Below are 22,510 nucleotides of genomic sequence, written 5' to 3'. Positions count from 1 at the left end.
AACATTTTCTATCTTGGGGAATAATGCCTCATTATTTTCCCTTGTGGGTTACCATTTGGCCTTGTAGATCTGGCCACAGGTAAGGGTTTTAAGACTCGTTTGCAAGGACAAGAACTCCTCATGTCTATAAACAGGGCTGACCTTCTGTGCCAAACTGATTTTTGTCACTTGACCTCAGACGAGCTACATGGAAGAGTCTCTGCTCCCCTCAGCTGCATCCTCCTGTACAGCATTGACCCGCACTGGCTATGCCAGCCTCACTAAAAAACTGTACTGTTTTGATGCAAATGCAGTCTCTTGCTGGTCATAAAACAGTTCCATGATGGATAACCATGGGGCGCTGCAGGAAATGGAAAGGCCCCACTCCACCAGACCTCTGTCTCTGCACACCCAGTTACAGGCCCCACATTGTGACAGGGGCCTCTTTTAAATAGCTGCTGTGAACTCTACATTTCAGCAAGTACTTTAGACTGTCGTCACTATAATAAATGTTCCATAAATAGGAGAGAAGGGCCCCATTCAAAACCAGTGTACAAACACGCATAGTAAGAATCAGTCACTGACCAAGAGCCCTCTGGGAACGAAAATATTGTGAGTACTTTCCTAATACCACTCTCCTGGGCTATTCCACCTCGGGAGAGGTGCATCCTAATGGCTTAAGCCAAGTTACTTGAGTCCAACAACAGCAATCTTAACGGAGTCACATCTGTATTCCCTACTGTGGCCATGATATTTCTCCTTCAGAAATAAACTGTGGGAAATTCCTAGTTCCCAAAGCCCACACATAAAGCCAAACACTCAACTAAATGCCTAAAGAAGGTCAACACCATTTTGACGGGGCCACCTCCCACCTGCCAGAAATGCTGCGTACACAAACATCATTAGAGAGAGCCTGTGAGCTCCACTAGGAGGCTCTTGTCTGCCCTCTTCTGCAATCCCATGCTTGGACACCATGAAAAGAAGCTGAGAGGGATTTCAGTGTAGGCTGTGATTGGGATTTCAGTGTAGGCTGTCCAGACACTCTCAATGTAGAGGAAGCTTTTCTCCACTTTTAATTTTTCAGAAACTTGTTTCCAAATAGGATAGAAATAGCTGAGGGAGTAAGACATGATAAACATTATGTGCATTGGAACACTGTAAATTCTCAGGTGTTCTTGCTGTGTATGTCCTAGAGCTAGAACAGAAGAAGGGAATGTGGGACATTCTCTTTGAAAAGGCTTCAGAAATGCTTACCCTGCACACCAGACTCATGCTGGGTTACCAATGCCAGGGTGGACGCAGTATTGCAGATATCATGGATAGGAAAAGTTTTGCTTAAACCATTTGGGGTCCCTAATCCAAACAGTTCAGTTCTCCAGAGGCATAGTTATATTGATGAAGATAAGGAAGAAGGAGGGCATCTCCAGTGCTGTGGCTTGTATAGTTATCCTCAAGCCAAGAAGGAAGGAGATCAAGAGGCTGCACTATCCAGCCTGTAAGAGAATTTTCAACCTTCACTTGTGTGCTGCATCTCAAGGCAGACCACCTCACCAACTGGGAGATGCAGGTTCTGGGATATGGAAGCAGAGTTTTCTTACTGACTTACAAGACAAGACATTCAGATGATCAGTCTTTTATGTGCAGCATTCTATATTCATGTGCAGAGATTCTTTTCCAATCCAATCAGCAAAGGCAGGAATGCTTTAGGCTCTGTAAAAGGTCCAATATCATCTTATCAGCCCTGTGATAGGAATCAGACAGGCTAAAATTACACCTTAGCACCAAACCAGTACAAGGGGTCCTCACTTTGTAAATTAATATAGACAGCTTTCTCACCCTAGACTTAGAGGAAAAGATCATAGAAAATTCAGAGTCTCAGGACCTAGAAGTACTGCCAAAGGAAAACTCTCCTGTGGCTGAATAAACTCTATTTTCGTGATGCCTACGTCCATTATGGGATATAATCCAATCTTACATGCAAAGTCCATGCAGCTTTTTATGAGTGTCCACTCATTTTCTAAAGGGTCAACCTTTAAACTCAAGGTTTAAAAAGGGGAAGTTCAATGAAAAACAGATTTACACTCAGCCATTTTCTTCATTCCTATGCATCCAAACTATGGGGAAATTTTCAGGCTCTCCTGGCAATTGTGTATCATTGAAAGGTAATTGTGTTTGTCCTGTGGGATGCGTTTTTATCCTGGGTACAGGATAAGTTAGTCATCTTATCGTAAACACCTCTGCTCAATATGCAGCAGCATTCAAAAACAGCAAGCAAAAAGTTAGATTGCAAAAAGGAATGGGATGGAAAATAATACAGGAAATATTATGATTGTTCTATTCCTTAGAACTAGTGGAAACCAGGTCAGCATAGATTACCACTGTCCATAACATCTGGAAACTTAAACTGCTCAACATATCCCAGGGACAGAGAATTTGGTGGCAAATCCACCCTTTGGGAGGAAGCATCCCTGGACCCTGAAACATTTCTCATCTATGGGAGACTCTAGTGATGGGATTTTGCCAACCAAAAATGCCAGTAATTGAGATTCTGAAGGTTCCCAAGCAAAGCTGCAGGAAGGATGCATTCTCCATTCCTTGGACAGGACCACATCTTCTCCACCTACTGTAAAGAAAGCAGCAAGATAATTCTGCAGTTAAGGATTATCATGGACAGATAACAGTTGTCAGGGAATCTCGCAGGATTTCAGGTACACTTTTGCTTTCAGGTTGGAAGAATGCAGCTGACACATCCTACAATAGGAATTTTGTTCTGTGGGAAAAATCAAACACAGAATATAAAAACACCCTTTTTAGATACTCTTTGTCTATAAAATGTCATATGAGAACTCTACATCCATTGTCGAATTATGTACTTGTGTCCTTACCTCTCTTTTTTTCCGAGGTTACAGAGGAATTGGACATGCAAACCTACCTACCCAAATCAATACAGTTCATAAAATAAATATTTTGGGGATGTGAATCTTTTACGCAATCCCTTAGCATCTACTGCTAATCTACTTCTGGAATATCAGAAACTCACCTTCAAAACTGGCATATCTCCTAGTGTTATGTTTGTCCATCAGAGTGTTAAAATTGGATTTCCTGAAAATGAAGGAACAATGGAAGAAAAAATACCCCAAAGGATGTGAATTTCTTTTGTCTAGGAGAGCTACAACCCAAATAGCCCCTGGCGCGCCGGACCGGTTTGTTTACCTGCTGCGACATATTTCTAAAAGATAGTCTCCATTAATTTTTTTTGTGAAGTTCTATGGCCTGTGTTATACCATAGAGTCACACTAGATGATCACAGTGGTCCCTTTTGGCCTTGGAATCTATGAATTAAAGTTAAGCCATAGTCTTTTGTCATTATGTCTGGATCAAAATCAGTTAGGCACAAATTAAGCCCTGTTTATAGAAGAGAAAAGCTCTTTTATTTATTTATTTATTTTTGGCATGATGTCTTACAGCTTCACCTGGTGCCAGACTTAAAATGACTGGTGATAGTCCACAAGTGAAAATACTATGTCATTATTTCCCCTCAAACAGGATTACTAGGTTTTACAAGTCTGTTTTAATGGACAATTGATGCCCCTGACAGCTGCTACTGATCCTGCTGACAAACTGCCTACAGTATTACATTTCTGAGAGAACACATGAAAGGCCTCCTTTAGATGCTTTAGTTCTAGGACATTTCAGAAAGGAGCTGAACATGGACTTACTCCCAGTCTTTTCAGATCCAGGGATGTAATTGTCCTTACCTAATGTATATGAACTGAATCCTGTGAGGTGCTGGACCCCTTGTAGAAGTTGTTGAGCACCTTTAACTTCCAAGAAAGTAAATGGGTATTGAGGATGCTCAGAACTTGACAGGATCAGACCCTAACCTACTAACTGGAAAGTGTGAGTAGTCAAGAATCCACACACCATGATGATATTGTCAAAATGCACTTACCTTGTTCTTTGTGGTCTATAAATAAAACCTTCCCAGTGTTTGGAATAATGGCTCTTTAATGCATTATGGCCTCTTTGGTGAACATATTGCAATGGGAATTACGCCTATGGAACTTCTGCAGGGAAAAAAGTTTGTCTGCGGGCTCAGTTGCCACTTCTCTAACTCATCTATTTTTACCTTTTTCTTCTGCCCTTTCTTCAAGAAATAGACTTCCCGTAGAGGCAACAGACTATGCTGTAAATAAACATTGCTTGCAACAAATTAGTTTTAAAAGCTTTGGTAGGGCTTTAGTACTTCATGGCACCTCTACAATACCTGTAATGCTGCATGGTCTCTCTAGGGCAAGTTTCACGAGAGAGATTCCCATCAAATGCTCAGCATAGATTTGTTCATTCCACAGCAGGACATTTGCTCGAGGATAGTGGGCCATCCTTAGCATGCTTCATCCCCAAACTGCAATACATGCTGCTGTTAGAGGAAGGGGACCTGTTCGGTAACTGGCATCACATTCTGTGGTTTGACCCTGATTCATGGCAGTTTCTATAGCTATGTAATCAAATAGTGCTATGTACCCTAGTTATAGGAGGATATAGGCCCAATCCTGCAAGGTGCTGAATTTCCTCAACTCCCACTGAAATAATTTGAATTTGCAGTAGGTGCTCAACACTTTCAAGGTTTGGACTCCTCTCTGGTAAATATATGAACCTCTCTTGTGAAGCAAAGCTTCCTGAAAAAGTTCTGAGCCAAATATTGATGTAGGTTATCAATTGCAGTGCTGAGAAATGGGCCACTCCCAGGTATCTACAGACTGCGTCAACTTCACTTTCATTGGGGTTCTTCTAATGACCATGGCTCTGAGCACATTGTGGATGGAGTGAAATATGCGGGAGAGGTAGGACCCATTTTTTATATATATTTATATGGTGCAAACTGAAATTTGGAATTATTGTGCAGCTGGGCAACATGAACAATTTTCACTTTCAAGTATTTATTTGTATTTATTGGTTTGTGTATGAAACCTGTTATTTCAGTGAATATTCAAAAATGTGAACCAGGGTGAATCATTTCTGCCAACAAACATAGCTTTTTCACAACTAAAATACAAACCCCTCGCCCTTGGCAAAATGTGTAAATTTTTGTAAATATGCCCCAACCTGATATTCACCATTTTCAGTAAGATCTTTTGCTGTTTTTGTAACAAACACAGCTTTTGTGGCAAAGTGTTTTGTTTTTCTCAAACTTGTGAAAATATCGTGTTTTGCTAGTTTTACTTGTTTATTAGCATTAATGCATCTTGGTATTTTCACAGATGAGGGAAATGGCTTGTTAAAGGGATATTTAAATGGTCTGAGGTCCAAAATTGGATGTACCTTAAAACCGATGCAGGGTGGCAGAGAATATCCTCCACATTCTAAATATCTGTGCTTTTAAATCATCACTCTATTGTTAAGAATTGTTTTAAACAAATATTTGCTTCTATTTTGTTGTAAAAGCACCAAACTACTATGTACTGAATTCACTGAAGTTAATGGGTGGATTTGACCCAGTATGTACTCACTGTGGGCCTAAATTCTCCCTAATACTCAAAGACCAATTAATTAATAACAAATTCCAGTTTCTATCCCCCTCGCACATGGGAGTTCAAGGCCCAAACTACCATGGAAATACCATGGTTTCTCTATATGAGAAGCCATGCTGCAGCCTCTTAGTGTTCCCACCCTGAAACCCACATACATGCCATGGTGCCGAATTTTATGGTGGTTCTGAACAGCTTGCCATAAGGAGAAATGTTGGCAGACCAGATGCATAGCATAGCTCCACTGGCCCAAAACCTTGTGGTAGGGGCCATGGATGATTTTTTTCTATCATCTCTATTGCTACTAGTGTCAGCCATGGTCAAACTGCATGGCTATGCTAGTTCCTAGTTGCAGGCTGAATAGGAGGACTCTGTCTCTCCAAACTCCTGCTTGGTTCCATCAAACAAAGGGCTTTTACTTGGCCTTTAGTTTTCAGGACTAAGATTTGACCTCTAGGTCTGTGTATAGAGGAGAATGAATTTATGGAGTGATTTGGGCTTCACTAGAGTGTAATTGGAGGCCTCGGGCTATGCTGCTTTTATCCTTTGTAATAAGATGTTGCATCAACAGAGAAATAAATTAAGTAGGGCTGTCAAGTGATTAAAATTAAATGCGATTAATCGTGCGATTAAAACATTAATTGCAGTTAATCACACTGTTAAACAATAGTAGAATACTATTTATATAAATATTTTGGATGTTTTCCACATTTTCAAAGACTGATTTTAATTACAACACAGAATACAAAGTGTACAGTGCTCACTTTATATTATTTTTGATTACAAATATTTGCACTGTAAAAATAAAAGAAATCATATGTTCAATTCACTTAATACAAGTACTGTAGTGCAATCTGTTTAGCATGAAAATTAAACTTACAAATGTAGAATTATGTACAAAAAATAACTTCATTCAAAAACAAAACAATGTAAAACTTTAGAGCCTACAAGTCCACTCAGTCCTACTTCTCGTTCAGCCATTCTCTCAGACAAACAAATTTGTTTACATTTGCAGAAGATGCTGCTGCCTGCTTCTTGTTTACAATGTCACCTGAAAGTTCTCATGGCACTGTTGTAGCCAGCATTGCAAGATATTTACGTGCCAGATGAGCTAAAGATTCATATGTCCCTTCATGCTTCAACCACCATTCCAGAGGACATGCATCCATGCTGATGATGGGTTCTGCTTGATAACGATCCAAAGCAGTGCAGACCAATGCATGTTCATTTTCATCATCTGAGTCAGATGTCACCAGCAGAAGGTTGATTTTCTTTTTTTGGTGGTTTGGGTTCTGTAGTTTATCCATTGGAGTGTTGCTCTTTTAAGATTTCTGAAAGCATGCTCCACACACTGTCCCGATCAGATTTTGGAAGGCACTTCAGATTCTTAAATCTTGGGCCCAGTGCTGTAGCTATCTTTAGAAATCTCACATTGGTACCTTCTTTGCGTTTTGTCAAATCTGCAATGAAAGTGTTCTTAAAAGGAACAACATGCTGGGTCATCATCCGAGACCACTATAACATCAAATATGTGGCAGAATGTGGGTAAAACACAGAGCAGGAGACATACAATTCTCCCCCAAGGAGTTCAGTCACAAATTTAATTAACACATTATTTTTTTAACGAGCGTCATCAGCATGGAAGCATGTCCTCAGGAATTGTGGCCAAAGCATGAAGGAGCGTACAAATGTTTAGCATATCTAGCACGTAAATACCTTGGAATGCCAGCTACAAAAATGCCATGCGAACGTCTGTTCTCACTTTCAGGTGACGTTGTAAATAAGAAGTGGGCAGCATTATCTCCTGTAAATCTAAACAAATGTGTTTCTCTTAGCACTTGGCTGCATAAGAAGTAGGACTGAGCGGATTGTAGGCTCTAAAGTTTTACATTGTTTTGTTTTTGAGTGCAGTTATGTAACAAAAAAAATCTACATTTGTAAGTTGCACTTTCACGATAAAGAGATAGCACTACAGTACTTGTATGTGGTGAACTGAAAAATACTGTTTCTTGTGTTTATCATTTTTACAGTGCAAATATTTGTAAATATAAATTGAGCACTGTACACCTCGTATTGTGTTGTAACTGAAATCAATGTATTTTAAAATGTAGAAAAACATCAAAAATATTTAATTTAAATGGGTGTTCTGTTTAACAGTGCAATTAAAACTGTGATTGATCGTGATTCATTTTTTAAATTGCGATTTAATTTTTTTGAATTAATTGCATGAGTTAACTGTGATTAATCGACAGCCCTAAAATTGAGCAATCTCCTATATTCCACATTCAGGGACAGTGATTCATTGATTCATAGATTCCAAAGTCAGAAAGGATCATTGTGATCATTTAGTCTGACCTCCTGTATAATAGAAGCCATAGAATTTCCAAAAATAATGCCTGTGTGAACTGGAGCAGTGGTTCTCAAAGCCAGTCCGCCGCTTGTTCAGGAAAAGCCCCTGGCGCACCGGACCGGTTTGTTTACCTGCCGTGTCCGCAGGTTCGGCCGATCGCGGCTCCCACTGGCCGCGGTTTGCCACTCCAGGCCAATGGGGGCTGCGGGAAGGGTGGCCAGCACGTCCCTTGGCCAGTGGGAGCCACGATCGGCCGAACCTGCAGACACAGCAGGTAAACAAACCGGTCTGGTGCGCCAGGGGCTTTCCCTGAACGAGCGGCGGACTGGCTTTGAGAACCACTGAACTAGAGCATATCTTTCAGGAAAAAAAAATCCAATCTTAATTTTAAAATTGCCAGTGACAGAGAATCCACCATGACCTGTGGTAAATTGAGTGGTGTTTTGTTGGTGTTTTTTTGTTAGTATAAGGGACACCTTGCTAAGTTTAATCAAATTATTGGATTGCAATGATACCACATTTGTTTTATATAAAAGGTTAAATCTGGGTGAATTTTTATTTATTTATTTATTTTGGACGAATAATTTCATTTGACTAAAAATGAAGTTTCAGTTGACCTAAAATTTATTTACAAATTTAACATAAATACTTTTGGCCAGTCACAGAATGGCAAGAATTAAATGTGCAGGAAGGAGGTGCTCCTGTGGGTTTACTCCCCCTTTATAACCTTTAGCTCAGCAGTTAGGGTACTTTCTTGGGTTGTGGAAGACCTGGGAAGACCTGCTCTGGAAAAGACCTAAAACAGACCTCCCCATTTCACCTAAAATTCATATTTGATTTAAATCAAACCAATTTTTTAAAAATAGTATTTGGAACTGCTACTGAACTTCAAAATCAGTTGTTTGTTCAGCTCTCCTGAAAATATGTGTTCACATACCAAGTGGTATTAGAAGCTATATAAGTCCTCTGGAAGGATAAATAAATGTTGAAAATTTTCCTGAAAACATAGTATTACAGAAAGTAGAAGTGGGAAAGGGCCACCTTGTCCATTCCCTAGTAGAGCAGACAACTACAGAGTAATAATTTATAAAGCACACAGGAATTAGGATTTTTCTTTTAGAATTTCATTAACCTGAAAATCCAGTTGAGATTCAACACATCAATGGATAACTTATATATTGCACATATGCAATTACATGCATGGGTAAGCATCTCCTCTATTACATGATCTGATTAATTTTAAGCAAGTTTTCCAATATTTTGTGCAGTCTCCCTATTCTAATTTTTACACTTTGTTTAAAAGTAAAATAGCTGACAAGTGATTTCTACAAAAGCACAAACACATGGAAGAGCTGTAGAAGGTATAGGGCATATTTATACATATTTTCTTTTTGTGGAGTGATACATTTGAGGCCCAATCCTGTATTCCCTGTTCACCCTATTGAAAGAGGTTTGGGTGCACAGTGAATGCAAGATTGGGCTCTTGGTGGCTTGTTATTGCAGAATAATATTTATTAATGTTTAATTGTATTTGGTTACAGCTTCATTTGATACACTGGTATTCAAAATACAGTAATTACGCTGAAGCTTTGAGAAACTATGATGGTGTGGCTATTTTGGGTATTTTTCTGCAAGTAAGTAGAAAGAGCTCATTCTTTCTTTGTAATGTTGCATACATTTGTTCTTTGCAGGAGAAAGGTTCCTGCTCTGCTTTTCAGTATTGTATCACATTAGAGGACATGTTCAGAATGGTGGATTATGTTCTGATGTGAATAGAGGGACTGAGGAAGACATCCTAACCACAGGGTGTACTCCTCCTGCTCAGGGGGTGCAGTGTCAATAGCGGGTGGCTGTCCAATAGCAATCAGGGGTGCACTGTATTACTCGCTGACTGATTTCTATATCCGGGATCTCTCCAAAAGATTCCGCTTTAATCTTCCCGTGAGAAAAACATGCCAAAAAACAGCATGTATCACTTGTACCAGATTTACCTGGTGGGTGTATAGTTTTAGTTTCAAATGGTGGGTTTTAGCCACTCATTTCTCATCAATGTTAATTAGAGATAGACCCAAGTTCAAACTCTGAATTGGGATCCTGATCAAAATCTTCTCAGTCTTCAAATCCAAGGTTCTGGTTCAGCCCATTGCAGAAATGGGTTCCAGCCAGGAAGTTTAGATTTGGTCCAGATTCAAACTTCCTCCTAATTGTGGAATTTGTTCCAAGATTTTTGTTTGGGCTCATTTCTAATATCAATAGAGAAAAATCTGAGGTCCTTCCTGAGTTCTTTAGCTCTATTCAGGCAAAACTCAGTGGGTCCAGTAGTAGTTGTTTAATGAAAGACCCTCAGATGTTGAAAGTCTGTAGTGATTTTTCTTTCACATTATGATTTCTGTGTCTGTTATGAGAATGAGGAATGAGAGCACTGGCTATTAGCAGATGTAATAGGAGCCGGTGCTGAGTGAGCTTCTCCACACATCTCTGCAAATATACCCTGAGCCTTTTTAGTATATTAGAGTAAATTAGGTAAATTTTAATATTTACCAGTCAAATTATGTGGTGGTCTTGTGAGAAGAGACCGATTTCTGAAGTTTTCTCTGATGCCAAACTTCAGTGGGTGTTTGGTTTACATGGGACTCACAATGAGGCCCAAGAGAATAAGGACAAATTTGTGTTACTGGTGACATGAACCATGTTTTAAGCCATTCTTTCAGTGATGAGAAGTTACATTACTTTTAGATTGTGCTACCCAGGGCCTTCCCATAAACTGTAATCCTATTCTGAAATACAGAGAGTCCTATTATAGTATTTCTTTGGTCTTCTCTTCTTTTCTTTACGTGAGATCAGATCCTTTGCAGAGATATCAGCTTTCTGCTCATATTTTCCCTGGATCCTCAGCTTGGCATATAGTTGTATTTTTAATAAAGTCAGGCTTCTGCATAAGGGCTAAAGCATGCATTTGGTAGGAGAATTACCATCAAATGGTACATATGCATGCTAAAGAAACTATACATTTTCTATTTGTTATAAGTCCAAAATTGTGTGAACTGTGAAACTAATTTGCTACTAATCCTCAGAAATTCTTCTTTTGCATCAAGTTTATATTCAATACTGGGAGCCCACCGTGCTCTCACTTAAGTCAGTGGTAGTCATACTAGTCACTTCAACTGGAGCATGATTGAGCCTGGTATGTTGTTTTAGCAAATACTACTATAATGAAAAATCAAGCAATGATTTTTATATTATTCAGGGTGTTTTTCCCCCTATCAGGTGTAACATTTTGTTATTGTTCCATACAAGATGTTCTGAGAATGTTGCTAATTAAACTGACAGATGGGATGGGTCAAGTTCAGTTTTTCATGTAGTCGTGACCTATAATGATGAAGGGGAAAAAAGCAGCTGTCATATCTACTTTTCAACTCTTGCTTCCTGCATTACAGGTAGGAAAAACTCCCAAACCAGAGATGAAGAGAATTCTTGAAGAAATAAATGGTATTAAAACAAAGGTAACAGAACAGTTTTTATTATATTAGGTTAACTGAGTAGCTGCAGTAGGGAAAATCAGAAAGCCAGATTCACTAGTCTGCTCTGGCTGCTTTGCACTGTTCCAGCAACACATAGCAGCCAGCACATTCTGGTGGCTATGGCCCGGAATATCTTTTTTTCTTTAAGGAGAAATGTAATTCCTCCTCTCATTTCTCTAAGGTCCTGCATTGACTTCAGTGGGCTTTGGATCAGTTGCCAGGCAGCTCTCGTTGATAATTAGTACAACTATCATTGCAAACTCTATCCTAAACTGCTTTTTAAATTAATTAATGATCTAAGGGCCTTGTCCCATACTTGTCCCATTATATAGGCAGAACTCCCACAGAAGGGAGCTCAGTTTGCATACGAATTATAGTATCAGGACTACGTTTAACACCGGAAATAAATGCAACCACTGGGTGTTTCCTAAAAATATTAGTCTATGACCAACATTGGTGGGGTTCATTCTAATTCTACTAAAATAAAATTCACTCTTCAGAATACATCTGACATTGATTATGTCACTCACCTTTTTAAGAGTTTGCTTCTGCAAGGTGCTGAGTACTGTGTATCCAATCCAGCAAATCACTTAAGCCTGTGCTTAACTTTAAGCACGTAAGTAGTACCATTGATTTGCAGGGTCAAGTCCTGAACCTCTCCACCAGCTCCCCACTCTCCATCACCTCAGCTTTAAACTTCTTTGCCTTATCTTCAGTCCCTAAATAACTCCACCTCTCCCTGCTTAACCAACCGTGAATCATTTATTACTCTGTCCCTTGCCCTCTTTGCTCTGCCCATAATGCCAGAGCCACCATTTCTCTCTTTTTTCTTAATGCCTTTTTTCATGCCATCATCTACATGTGGAACAGCCTCACCACTGTAATCAAAAGTTCCTGAATAAGTGAAGAGATCAAACACTGTCAGATACTATGTTAAAAAGACAACAGTGATACCAGCCCCATTACATGGCACCTGAGACTGCCTGTCAGATTTTACACCATGTTTTAGTAACAATGGAAACCTAGCTGTTCAGTTTTGGATAGTGGAATCCAGTCATGATGCATATATATCACAGAAATCCAAAACTGGGCTGTAGCTATTCTGAAAAAGAAACAGTTCAAGAAAAGCAGAGAAAGATAAGAGCATGAGCTAAGGAATTAAAATCAATGCACAGCATCTTGAATTTTATTTATTATACTTTTTTTTCTTGGCAAAGTATAAATCTGAACAAGGCTACATATTTATGTATTTATAGGACGGGTTAGTGAAAATATATCCTGGACATAAATATTTCATGCACAGTCACAATTGTTAGGTAACAGTACATTATGGTGACAAGTTCTAAGAAGTTACTGTACTTAATTACATCAGTGGACACTTTGATAAAGTGCATCTTATTTTATTTCTTTGGGAAATCTCAGCCTTGGACTAGTGGTCATTTCTAGAAAAGTAAGTTACAGAGCAAATGTTTGAAAGGAGGTGGTCAGCCTCTTACATAATATTGGACATTTCATTAATTCTTCCATGGAAACTTGACTCTCTCTTTTTAAGCAAGCTCAGTGTCTCCATTAGTGTTATTAAAGAGATTTCTGTTTTATTTATTTGAAGGGAAAAGAGGCTCCTTTTTCAAACTTTGATCCATCAATTCTTTTTCCTAAATCTTGGGACTATTGGACATACCATGGCTCCTTGACTGAACCTCCTTGTGATGAGTGTGTTACCTGGATTCTTTTGAGGGAACCTATTATTGTCAGCCCAGACCAGGTAAACTTCAGCTGGACATTAACCTCCCTATTGTCGTGGTTCTCTCACAGTTTCGGCTTATTTATTTATATGCCATATCCCAGCCCTACTCTTTTTCAATAAGAAAAACTCCCCTTGGAGTTAATGGGAAATTGCATGAGTAAAGACTGGGTTAAAATAGAGTAAAAACTGAACTTCAGGATTGGGCCCTTCTGTTAGTCACCTCCTCAGCTGACTTTAGTAGAAGCACCATTGAGACCCCTAAAAGAGCTGCACAGGACTCCAGGCTGCTAAAGGTATGTCTACACTGCAGCGGGGAGTGAGTCTCCCAGCCCCGATAGATAGACTTGGGCTAATGGGGCTCACGCTAGCGTGCTAGCAATAGCTGTGCAGATGCTGGGGCACTGGAGGAGGGACCCAGGGGTGAGGGTGGGTGTGAGGGTGGGTGGCTAGCTCAAGCCTCCGCCAGTGCCACACAGCTATGAGTCTACCTATCCAGGCTGGGAGGCACACTCCAAGCTGCAATGCAGACATACCCTATGAGCCTATCCACCCACCCCAGTTCCTTGTCTGTCTCTCCACATTTGGAAAATTGTTGGTTCCAGCTCCTAAATTCCTAGACCATGTTGCTGGGAAGGGTCAGGTCAGAGGCCACAGAGCTTCACAAATCAGTGAGATTGTAACAGACTGGGGGAGAATAGGAGGGGTCACAAGGAAGCAGGAGGTGATCAGAGAGTGTTTGTGTGGGTTTTGTGGCTACCAGTGTGGAGGGGGCTGACTGTAATCAGGACTATTGTAGATAGAAACAGGAACAGTCTTTCTCATACATCAGCCAAAGAGGAGTGGCAGCTTTCCCTCTGCTTTCCTCTTTGTCTACTCTCCCCTTTACTTAAACTCCGGATTGTAGATGATGGAGCTGGATGTGGCTCACACATGTTATTTGCCATAGAGCCTTGCAAAACCGAAGCCTGCACTGTCCAAACACCAAGCAAATTAAATTTTAAGCCACTAACCTAGATACTTATGTGGTGTGATAAATCAGCAGAACATTTAGTGCATGTAGAAAAAGCTATAGTTATATTTGCTTAAACCATTTCAATTCCAAAGAGGTTTTTCAATTTATAACTTTCTGAAACTTTCATTTTTCAAGCAAAATGTCCCAGGTCTGTTCAAGTTGATTTTTTTTGTTTTTCTTTTTTGCCTTTTGAAAGTTTGAGCAAAACGACTTCAGACATTTTTGAATGAAAAGAGAGTGAAACAGTACACTTTTTTTCATGGAGTGTAGTGATTGAGGCAAATAATAAATAGTCAGCTATCTCATTCATTATCCATTACATGTGCTCATCTAATTAAAAACTGTTTGTAATGCAACCTCAGTTTTGGCATTTCCAAATTTCTGAGGGATTCATTTTGCAGCCACAATGTTCTTTCAATATAGTCTTATTTAATATTTCAAAAGGTTCCTTCCTAAAATCCATAGGAATCACATTTTAACAGGTGAAATAATATTTTTTTAACAAATGGTACTTATAAAATAACTTGCCCCACATTCTAAGTGGCAGCATGTAACAAATAAATTAATGCAAATTTTGTAATCCTTTTAAATACATTTATGGAAATGTTCATGGCCAAATTTGAATAAACAAAAGCAACAACTTCAGAGAACCTTCATTTCTCCAATCTGAAGGCCTCATGTTAAACATAACAGTCTCATAGCAGAAATAAATATTTTTTGTAAATTTCCACACACCCTAGTATACTCATAAAGGTGCTTAAATGATTGAAATTGGATGAAAATGACCAATGACCTCCTTGGTGATCTCAGATGTAAAGGTCAGTTTTCTAATCTAGGATTCAGAGTAGCAGCCGTGTTAGGCTGTATCCACAAAAAGAAAAGGAGGACTTGTGGCACCTTAGAGACTAACAAATTTATCTGAGCATAAGCTTTCGTGAGCTACAGCTTACTTCATCGGATGCATTTAGTGGAAAATACAGTGGGGAGATTTATATACACAGAGAACATGAGTATAACATGTGTGTAACGTTCTCTGTGTATATAAATCTCCCCACTGTATTTTCCACTAAATGCATCCGATGAAGTGAGCTGTAGCTCACGAAAGCTTATGCTCAAATAAATTTGTTAGTCTCTAAGGTGCCACAAGTCCTCCTTTTCTTTTTAATGTAGGATTGTTCCCATGCTCAGCAGTCCACAATGAACGAGTCCCGAAGTTCAAGAGTCAATGGGAACATGAAAATTCTTTGAGTCAGACAGTGAGTGAGTGACATGTTACACATGCACGTAATAGATACATGTAGACATATGTTCTTATCCTAGGATCTCAAGGTGTTTTATGACTACAGTACACATAAGCCAATGCAGGCATCTCTGACACTCCATACGGATCCTGGCAGGCATCAGTGAATCACACAGCACTTTATTTCCAAATTATTATGTCCTGATACATTTGTGGCTGCTTAGTTTAAAAAAAAACTGAATGAGTGGAGTACAGTGAAATCACCAGAACTCAGATCTGACTTGAACCTTAAGAGGAAAGCTAACACAAGCACCTGTATGACTGCGTTTTACATAGCTCATTCAAATACAGAGCCAGTCTGGAGGTCACTTCCTTATTTTTCTTTGTTTGTACCAAAATATAAAGGCATTAGATATTTGGAAGGTTCTCCTTGTATGCAAAATGCAGATTGGCTCTGGTCAGTTTTCCTGGCACAACGACAGATCTGGTTAGAGCCTTATTACTGACTCAGCTGTTTACATCACAGGGGATCATGTACGGGTTTATATGAAACTCCAGTGTAGGTATAGCTATCAGTGAACAGCTCTGTGTTGCATCAACAATAAAAATGTCAGCTTCCTCTCCTCCCCTACTTTAATGGGTTGATCTTAGTGTGAAATTCTTTTAGATTGCAACAGCTATGTGCCGAATCATTGATCCAACTTCATCTGATGTGTTTCTGATCTATATTCAGACTGCTCTTCTTTCTAAATACGGCTAGTAACAAGTTTGGGTAATTAATTGTTCTCCAGGCAGCCATCAGGTCCTGTGTGTAATCTGCAGGGAAGCACCTTGATCTGCGCATCAGAAGACATTGATCATTTCTACAAAGTGGATAATTAGTACCTGTAGATGGTGCTTTGTCATTCTGCTTTACAGACAGAATTATTATTAGTAATATTTTTATTGCAATAATGCCAAAGAGCCACAGGCAAGGACAAGGGCCCCACTGTGCTTGGCACTGTATAAACACAGAACAAATCAACAGTTCCTGCCCCAAAGAGTTGCAGTCTAAGGCCATGTCTACACTGCGGGCACTAGAGCAGCGCAACTATGGCCCAGTACTGATGCCGGCAGTAACCCCAAAGTGGAAACACAGCCTAAAGTGATGAGAGGGTTTTTTTCTATCACTGTAGGAACTCCACCTCCCCAAACAGCAGTAGCTAGGTCAATGCACTGCGTTGACACCTGGCATTAAGTCAGCACCCCTGAGCTTTGTAGCTATGTCTACCTACATTTTAAATATAGACCAGGTTTAAGTAATCTTCACCTGAGAGAGGTTCACAGGCTCAGGCCCTTAAAGATCTCTAATCCTCGAAGTGTGCTAACATTGCAGGCTTGCTGGCGATAATTGTTTTAAGTGCTAATCCCTTTGCCACAGAGACCAAGATAGTGTTCTTGTATGGCTGAGATACTGAGGGCAAATTTTCCGGTGTGCACCTGGAAAGATGTGCTCATCCCATATGCGTTAAGCCATGCAAACAGGTAGATATGTACATCGTTACCCAATCCACATACTATTACTATTTTATTTCTATAATATCCTTGGCATGCCTGGCACTTTTCAGCAAATGTATATACTAACCCTCCTAGGTGCACCCCAGTGTGGGGGCATGGGTCCAGCAGGAGTGGGTTGCATGGAAATAGGTATAGCTGGGTGCAAAAACAGGGAAGAACATTATCAAGGCTTGAGAAGTACCTGGAAAATGTTGTTTGTGGCATCACACAAAGAGAAGATAACCCTGGATTTTTAATGTTTTCACCAAAAAAGAAACAAACCGAAGGCCCAGCTTCTAATCCATCTAAAGCATTGCAGGGGGCAGCATCTTGCTATCTTAATATTGCTGACACTAGTATTGAGTCTTCCTACTGTTCCACAGCAGAATACAGTCTTGTGCCTCAGCTCATTACTGAAGCAAAGGATTTGTTGGAAAATCCAGCCCTAAGGCCTTCTCAGAAAGGACCAAATCCTGACTCCTCTCCCACAACCCTGGAGGACTCTATTCCTATGACCAAATGGTGCAGTTCTTGTGCTGAAAGGGAGGGGATAGGATTTGGGGCCCCTGCATAGGTGGTGCACACCCCTTGCATGTCACAGAACCCTGCAAACCAGTGCTCCCTGCACCCCATCACATTGAGCTTGGGGGCAAGACTGAGCTGGAGAAAGCAGGGGTGGAACCAGTGGATCTCTGACTATGTGGATCTATCTACTGTAAATATTTATGTAATGCCACTGTAGTATCTAGGTAATGGGTCCCCTGGCTATTCTAATCCTCCGAGGGTAGCATGCTGGCCATGAGGGTTACTGCAGCCAATGCAACTCTATGGCCTTCGGGGGAAAATTTCTTCAAACTGGCAGCTCCAGTTTATAGCCCAGTCACTCTGATGATGTTCTGGTTAAAGCACTGGGCTCAAAGGTCAGAATTCTCAAGTCTGAGAATTTTCATTTTGGTGCAATTACTCACTGTGTATTTTCCTTTTATACTGCACTGGCCAGATTTCTCATGGAACGGAAAACACATGCCTCTGTTCTACAAAATAGAATTCTTCTTCGAGTGATTGCTCATGTCAATTCCAAGTAGGCGTGTGCGTGCCATGTGCACGATTGTTGGAAGGTTTTCCCCCTAGCGGTACCCTGGAATGGTGCCTTAATGGTGGTGTATATAGGTCCCTGCCGACCCGCTGCCTCTTCGGTTCCTTCTTACCGCAGGTCATTGGAGCAGCTTCTCTCTCTCTCTCTTATGTTTAGCATGTAATCCCCTAGTGGACTGTTCTCCATTGTTTTCCGTAAATAGTTCAAAAAATGATTTGTAATTAGTATTAGTAGTTAGTTAAGTATCAGTTGGGGGTCCCCCCCATCTTGTTTCCCCCCTGAGGAGTGGGGCATGCATTGGTCTCAGGGTTTCAAGCTGTGCAGGTCCTGCCTGAAGCCTGTGCTTAAGGGAGACCCACACGACTCCTGCCTGAAGTGCCCTGGAGAGGCACACCAGTCAGACAAGTGTAAAATCTGCAGCAGCTTCAAGCCCAGAACAAAAAAGGAATGGAACTTTTGGCTAAAACTCCTCCCAATAGAGTCAGTCCTTCACCCCCTGCCGACCCAGGTGGAGTCCGACCCTAAGCCCAATGCTTCGGTGCGCAGCACGCCAGCCTTGGTGCAGGAAGCTTCAGTGCTGAGAAAAGACTTGGCTAAGGACTCTCAGCACTGCCATTCCCCGGTGCTGAAGATCGCCCCTAGTGCAAGCACCAAACACCTCCCATTCGCCAGTGCCTCACAAGAAAAAGAGAGCAGATAGGAGGTGCTCCCCCACTAAAGTAGTGGAGTGGGCAGGCACCAATGGGGTGCATTCCACGTCGGGACACCTGGCCTCAGCCCCACCTATACCAGCACTGTTGACTCCGGCCTCTCTGGGAAGTCCATCAAGTCCGGTCCTGGTGGACTCCCCAGTGCAGGAGGATGATATAGACCTCCCATCCACGCTGCACACATTTGAAGCAGCCAGGGACCTGATCGTGATGACAGCGCAGTCCCCCCCCATCCAGCACCAGTTCACACACCGGTGACAGTTCTACAAAGAGGCACTGTGGCCTCCCGGGGCAAGCTTATGATGATGCAGTGCCATTCACCATCACCATGGCACCGTTCCCTGGCACCGTCTCAGTCCACTCTGCCCTGGTCACTGGGATCAGACTACTCTTTGGAGTCAGAGGTGGACTCCTATGCCTCTAGGTGAAGCCAGTACTGTTCCCAGCACTGCTCGAGGCACAATGAAGGGCAACCATTGCTCATGATATCCTGGCCTCCACAGTGGCAGGGGCTGACCCAGTGACCCTTTTGGACACCGTGGGCCTACCGCCAAGTCCAGGACATGGGCTTCAGATCCCTGTCAGTGGGCTTCAGAGGTGCAGATCCCTCCCTCTGCCACCTCAGTGTCCCGGGAGCCTCCTCATGAACAAGAAACAGACGCCCAGGTCGGCGCCAACACCAGTGCAGGGCCCAGCACCAGCACTGGTACCAAGACTGGTGTGGTACCAGGAACCAGCACTGTCCCCAGCACCACCCAAGGGGTCACCATGCAGGGGGATTCCTGCAAGCCAGAGGGTCAAGAAGACCCAGTGTCCCTGTGGTCATCATCCTCATCCTTCCTGAATGAGGCTGTGGGTGGGTACCTCCACCACACTGCCTGCCATGGACACGAGGACGCATCAGGACCTGCTCAGGAGGGTGACTCAGAACCTGAATATGCAGGCGGAGGAGGTCTCAGAGGAGATTGATCCTATGATGGATATTCTGGCTCCTGAAGAGCCTTCGAGGGTGGCTCTGCCCCTCATTAAGACATCCAAAAGGTGTTGTGGCATACACCTGTGTCTATTCCCCACACAGCTAAAGGGGTAGAATGCAAATACTTTGTGCCATCTAAAGGGTATGAACACCTATATACTCACCCATAGCTGAACAGTTTGGTGGTGGAGGCAGCCAACCACAAGGAATGGCAGGGACAGCCAGGGCCCACCCCCAAGTCCAAGGAAGCAAAAAAGCTGGATCTCTTTGGTCGGAAGGTATTCTCCACCAAGAGGACTCCAGCTTCGCATATCAAACCAGCAGGCGGTTCTCAGCCATTATTGCTACAATTCCTGGAACACCTTCTCCAAGTTCCAGGGATTGCTTCCAGAGGACTCCCACTCTGAGTTTGGGACAGTCCTGGAGGAGGGCAAGGTGGTCTCAGGAACCTCCCTACAGGTTGCCTTGGACTCAGCATATCTGGCCACTCACAAGATGGCTACTGCTATAGCTGTGAGACGCAGCTCATGGCTTCAGGTCTTGGGGCTCCCTCATGGGGTCCAGAATAGTATCCAGGACCTACCCTTTGACTCTTCGGGACGCTTTTCAGAGCAGACAGACTCAAGGCTCCATAGCCTTAAAGACTCGCGGGCAACCCTTAAATCCCTGGAGATTCACATGCTGGCCCCGCAAAGGAAGCTGTTCAAACCTCAGCCCATTTCTCGCTTCTACTCTGCTCCTCCCAGGCAGGACTATAATAGGAAGTGGGGCAGGAGTAACAGGAGGCGCCCATCTCAGTACTCCTCAGGTCAGGGCCAGGGGGCAGCAAAATAGCACTCAGCCTCAAAACTGAACTTTTGAAGGTACGCCTGAGGACAGAGCACCAGTTCAAACCCCGGATCCTTCCCCTCCTTTTGCAGATCATCTATCCAATTTCTACCATGCCTGGTCTCAAATAATCGCAGACTGATGGGTCTTGAGCACAGTAGAATTGGGATGTTCTCTCCAGTTCTGTTTCCTCCTGTCTTCCGACCCACCATACCTGTTCCTCTTCAGGGACCCTTCTCATGAGCAACTTCTAGTGCAGGAGGTGCAAGTGCTCCTGCAACTCAGGGCAGTAGAGGAGGTTCCTCTGGAGTTCAGGGGTAGGGGGCTCTACTCCTGTTATTTCCTAATCCCCAAGGCCAAGGGTGGGCTAAGGCCTATTTTAGACCTGCAAAACCTCAACAAATTCATGAAGAAGTTGAAATTCCACATGGTCTCCCTGGCTTCCATCATTCCCTCTCTGCATCCAGGGGACTGGTACGTTGCCCTTGACTTGAAGGATGTGTACTTCCACGTGTCCTTAATGTTGTCCCACAGACGGTTCCTACGATTCCTGGTCAACAGTACTCACTATCAGTTCATGGTCCTTCCCTTTGGCCTCTCGGTAGCCCCTCGGGTGTTCACCAAGTGCATGGCAGTTGTGGCAGCCTTCCTACAGAAGCAGCAGGTGCAGGTATTCCCATACCTGGATGGCTGGCTAATCAAGGGCCACTCTCTGACCCAAGTGGAGGACCACATGAGCCTGCTGCACACAACATTTCTCCAGCATGGCCTCATCCTGAACATGGCGAAGTCAACCATAATTCCCACTCCAAGAAGGTACCAATGAATTTTATCCTTTGACTCCACTCAGGCCAGGGCCTTTCTTCCAGAATCTCGTTTCCTTGCCATGAGCGCCATCATAGAGGATCTCAAAAGGTTCCCTATGACGACCGCGAGAAATTGCCTAAAACTGCTAGGGCACATGATGGCTCCGTCCCCTTCAGGCGTGGCTAGCCCGAGTGTACAGGCCAAACCAAGACCACTTAGACTGGTCACGATCACTCCTTAGGTCCTTGAGGCCCTCCGGTGGTGGCTCAATCCACGGACAGTCTGTGTGGGAATACCTTTTTCCAACCCTCAGCCCTCGCTATCACTAGTCACAGATGCATTGGCAATGGGATAGGAAGCGCACCTAGGTGGACTCAGGACTCAAGGTCTATAGTCCCAGGCAGAAATTTCACTGGACATCAACATGAGGGAGCTGCGTGCGGTGCGCCTCACTTGCCAGACATTTCAAACCCATCTCCGGGGCAGATGTACTCACAGACAATACTGACAGACAATACCACCGCGATGTTCTATATAAACAAACAGGGTAGTGGAAGAAGCCTTCTTCATTGCCCATTTGATATATTTGGAGGCATTGTATCTTTCAGGCTCACAAAACGAACTGGCCGATCACCTCAACAGGTCTTTTCACAGCCACGAGTGGTCTCTCCTCCCGGACATGGCGATCAACATCTTCCAAAGGTTGGGATCTCCCCAGATAGACCTGTTTGTGACACAAAGCAACAGGAAGTGTCAGCAATTGTGCTTTTTCCTGAATCATGGCCTGGACTTGCTCACAGATGGGCTCCTCTCATGGAAGGGGAGCCTGCTGTACTCGTTTCTGCCTTTTCTGCTGGCACATAAGGTCCTCCTCAAGGTTCAATGGGAGAAAGCATCCTTGATCCTCATAGTGCCAATGTGGCCCCATCAGCACTGGTTCACCATGCTGTTAGACCTATTGGTGAACATGCCTGTAGCCATGACTATGGTTCTGGACTTGATCACACAGGACCACGGCCACCTTCAGCATCCCAACCTGAAGTCTCTCCACCTCACAGCATGGAAACTCCATGGCTGAACTCGTTAGAGCTCATGTGTTCGGTCCCGATTAGGGAGGTCCTCCTTGGCAGTAGGAAACCCTGCACTCATGCCACTTATCTGGCTAAGTGGAAGAGATTCT

The 22,510-nt window shown here is 42.6% G+C and overlaps 1 protein-coding gene across 3 annotated transcripts in view; it reads left to right on the top strand.

The window, feature by feature from the left end:
* LOC311516109 (carbonic anhydrase 3-like) overlaps positions 1 to 22,510 on the top strand; it is a 35,121-nt gene that overhangs the window by 6,019 nt on the left and 6,592 nt on the right. For 2 of the 3 annotated variants that reach the window (XM_084619810.1, XM_084619811.1), the window contains exons 3-6: positions 4,705 to 4,823; positions 9,399 to 9,491; positions 11,295 to 11,360; positions 12,988 to 13,143. In XM_084619810.1, coding sequence (XP_084475936.1) covers positions 4,705 to 4,823; positions 9,399 to 9,491; positions 11,295 to 11,360; positions 12,988 to 13,143 — 434 coding nt within the window. The remainder of the gene's footprint in view (positions 1 to 4,704; positions 4,824 to 9,398; positions 9,492 to 11,294; positions 11,361 to 12,987; positions 13,144 to 22,510) is intronic. The other variant, XM_084619812.1, reaches the window with a different exon arrangement.

Source organism: Lepidochelys olivacea (assembly GCF_965140295.1).
Source record: "Lepidochelys olivacea isolate rLepOli2 genome assembly, chromosome: 2".
NCBI lineage: Eukaryota > Metazoa > Chordata > Testudines > Cheloniidae > Lepidochelys > Lepidochelys olivacea.
This window is presented reverse-complemented; position numbering and strand designations above follow the sequence as displayed.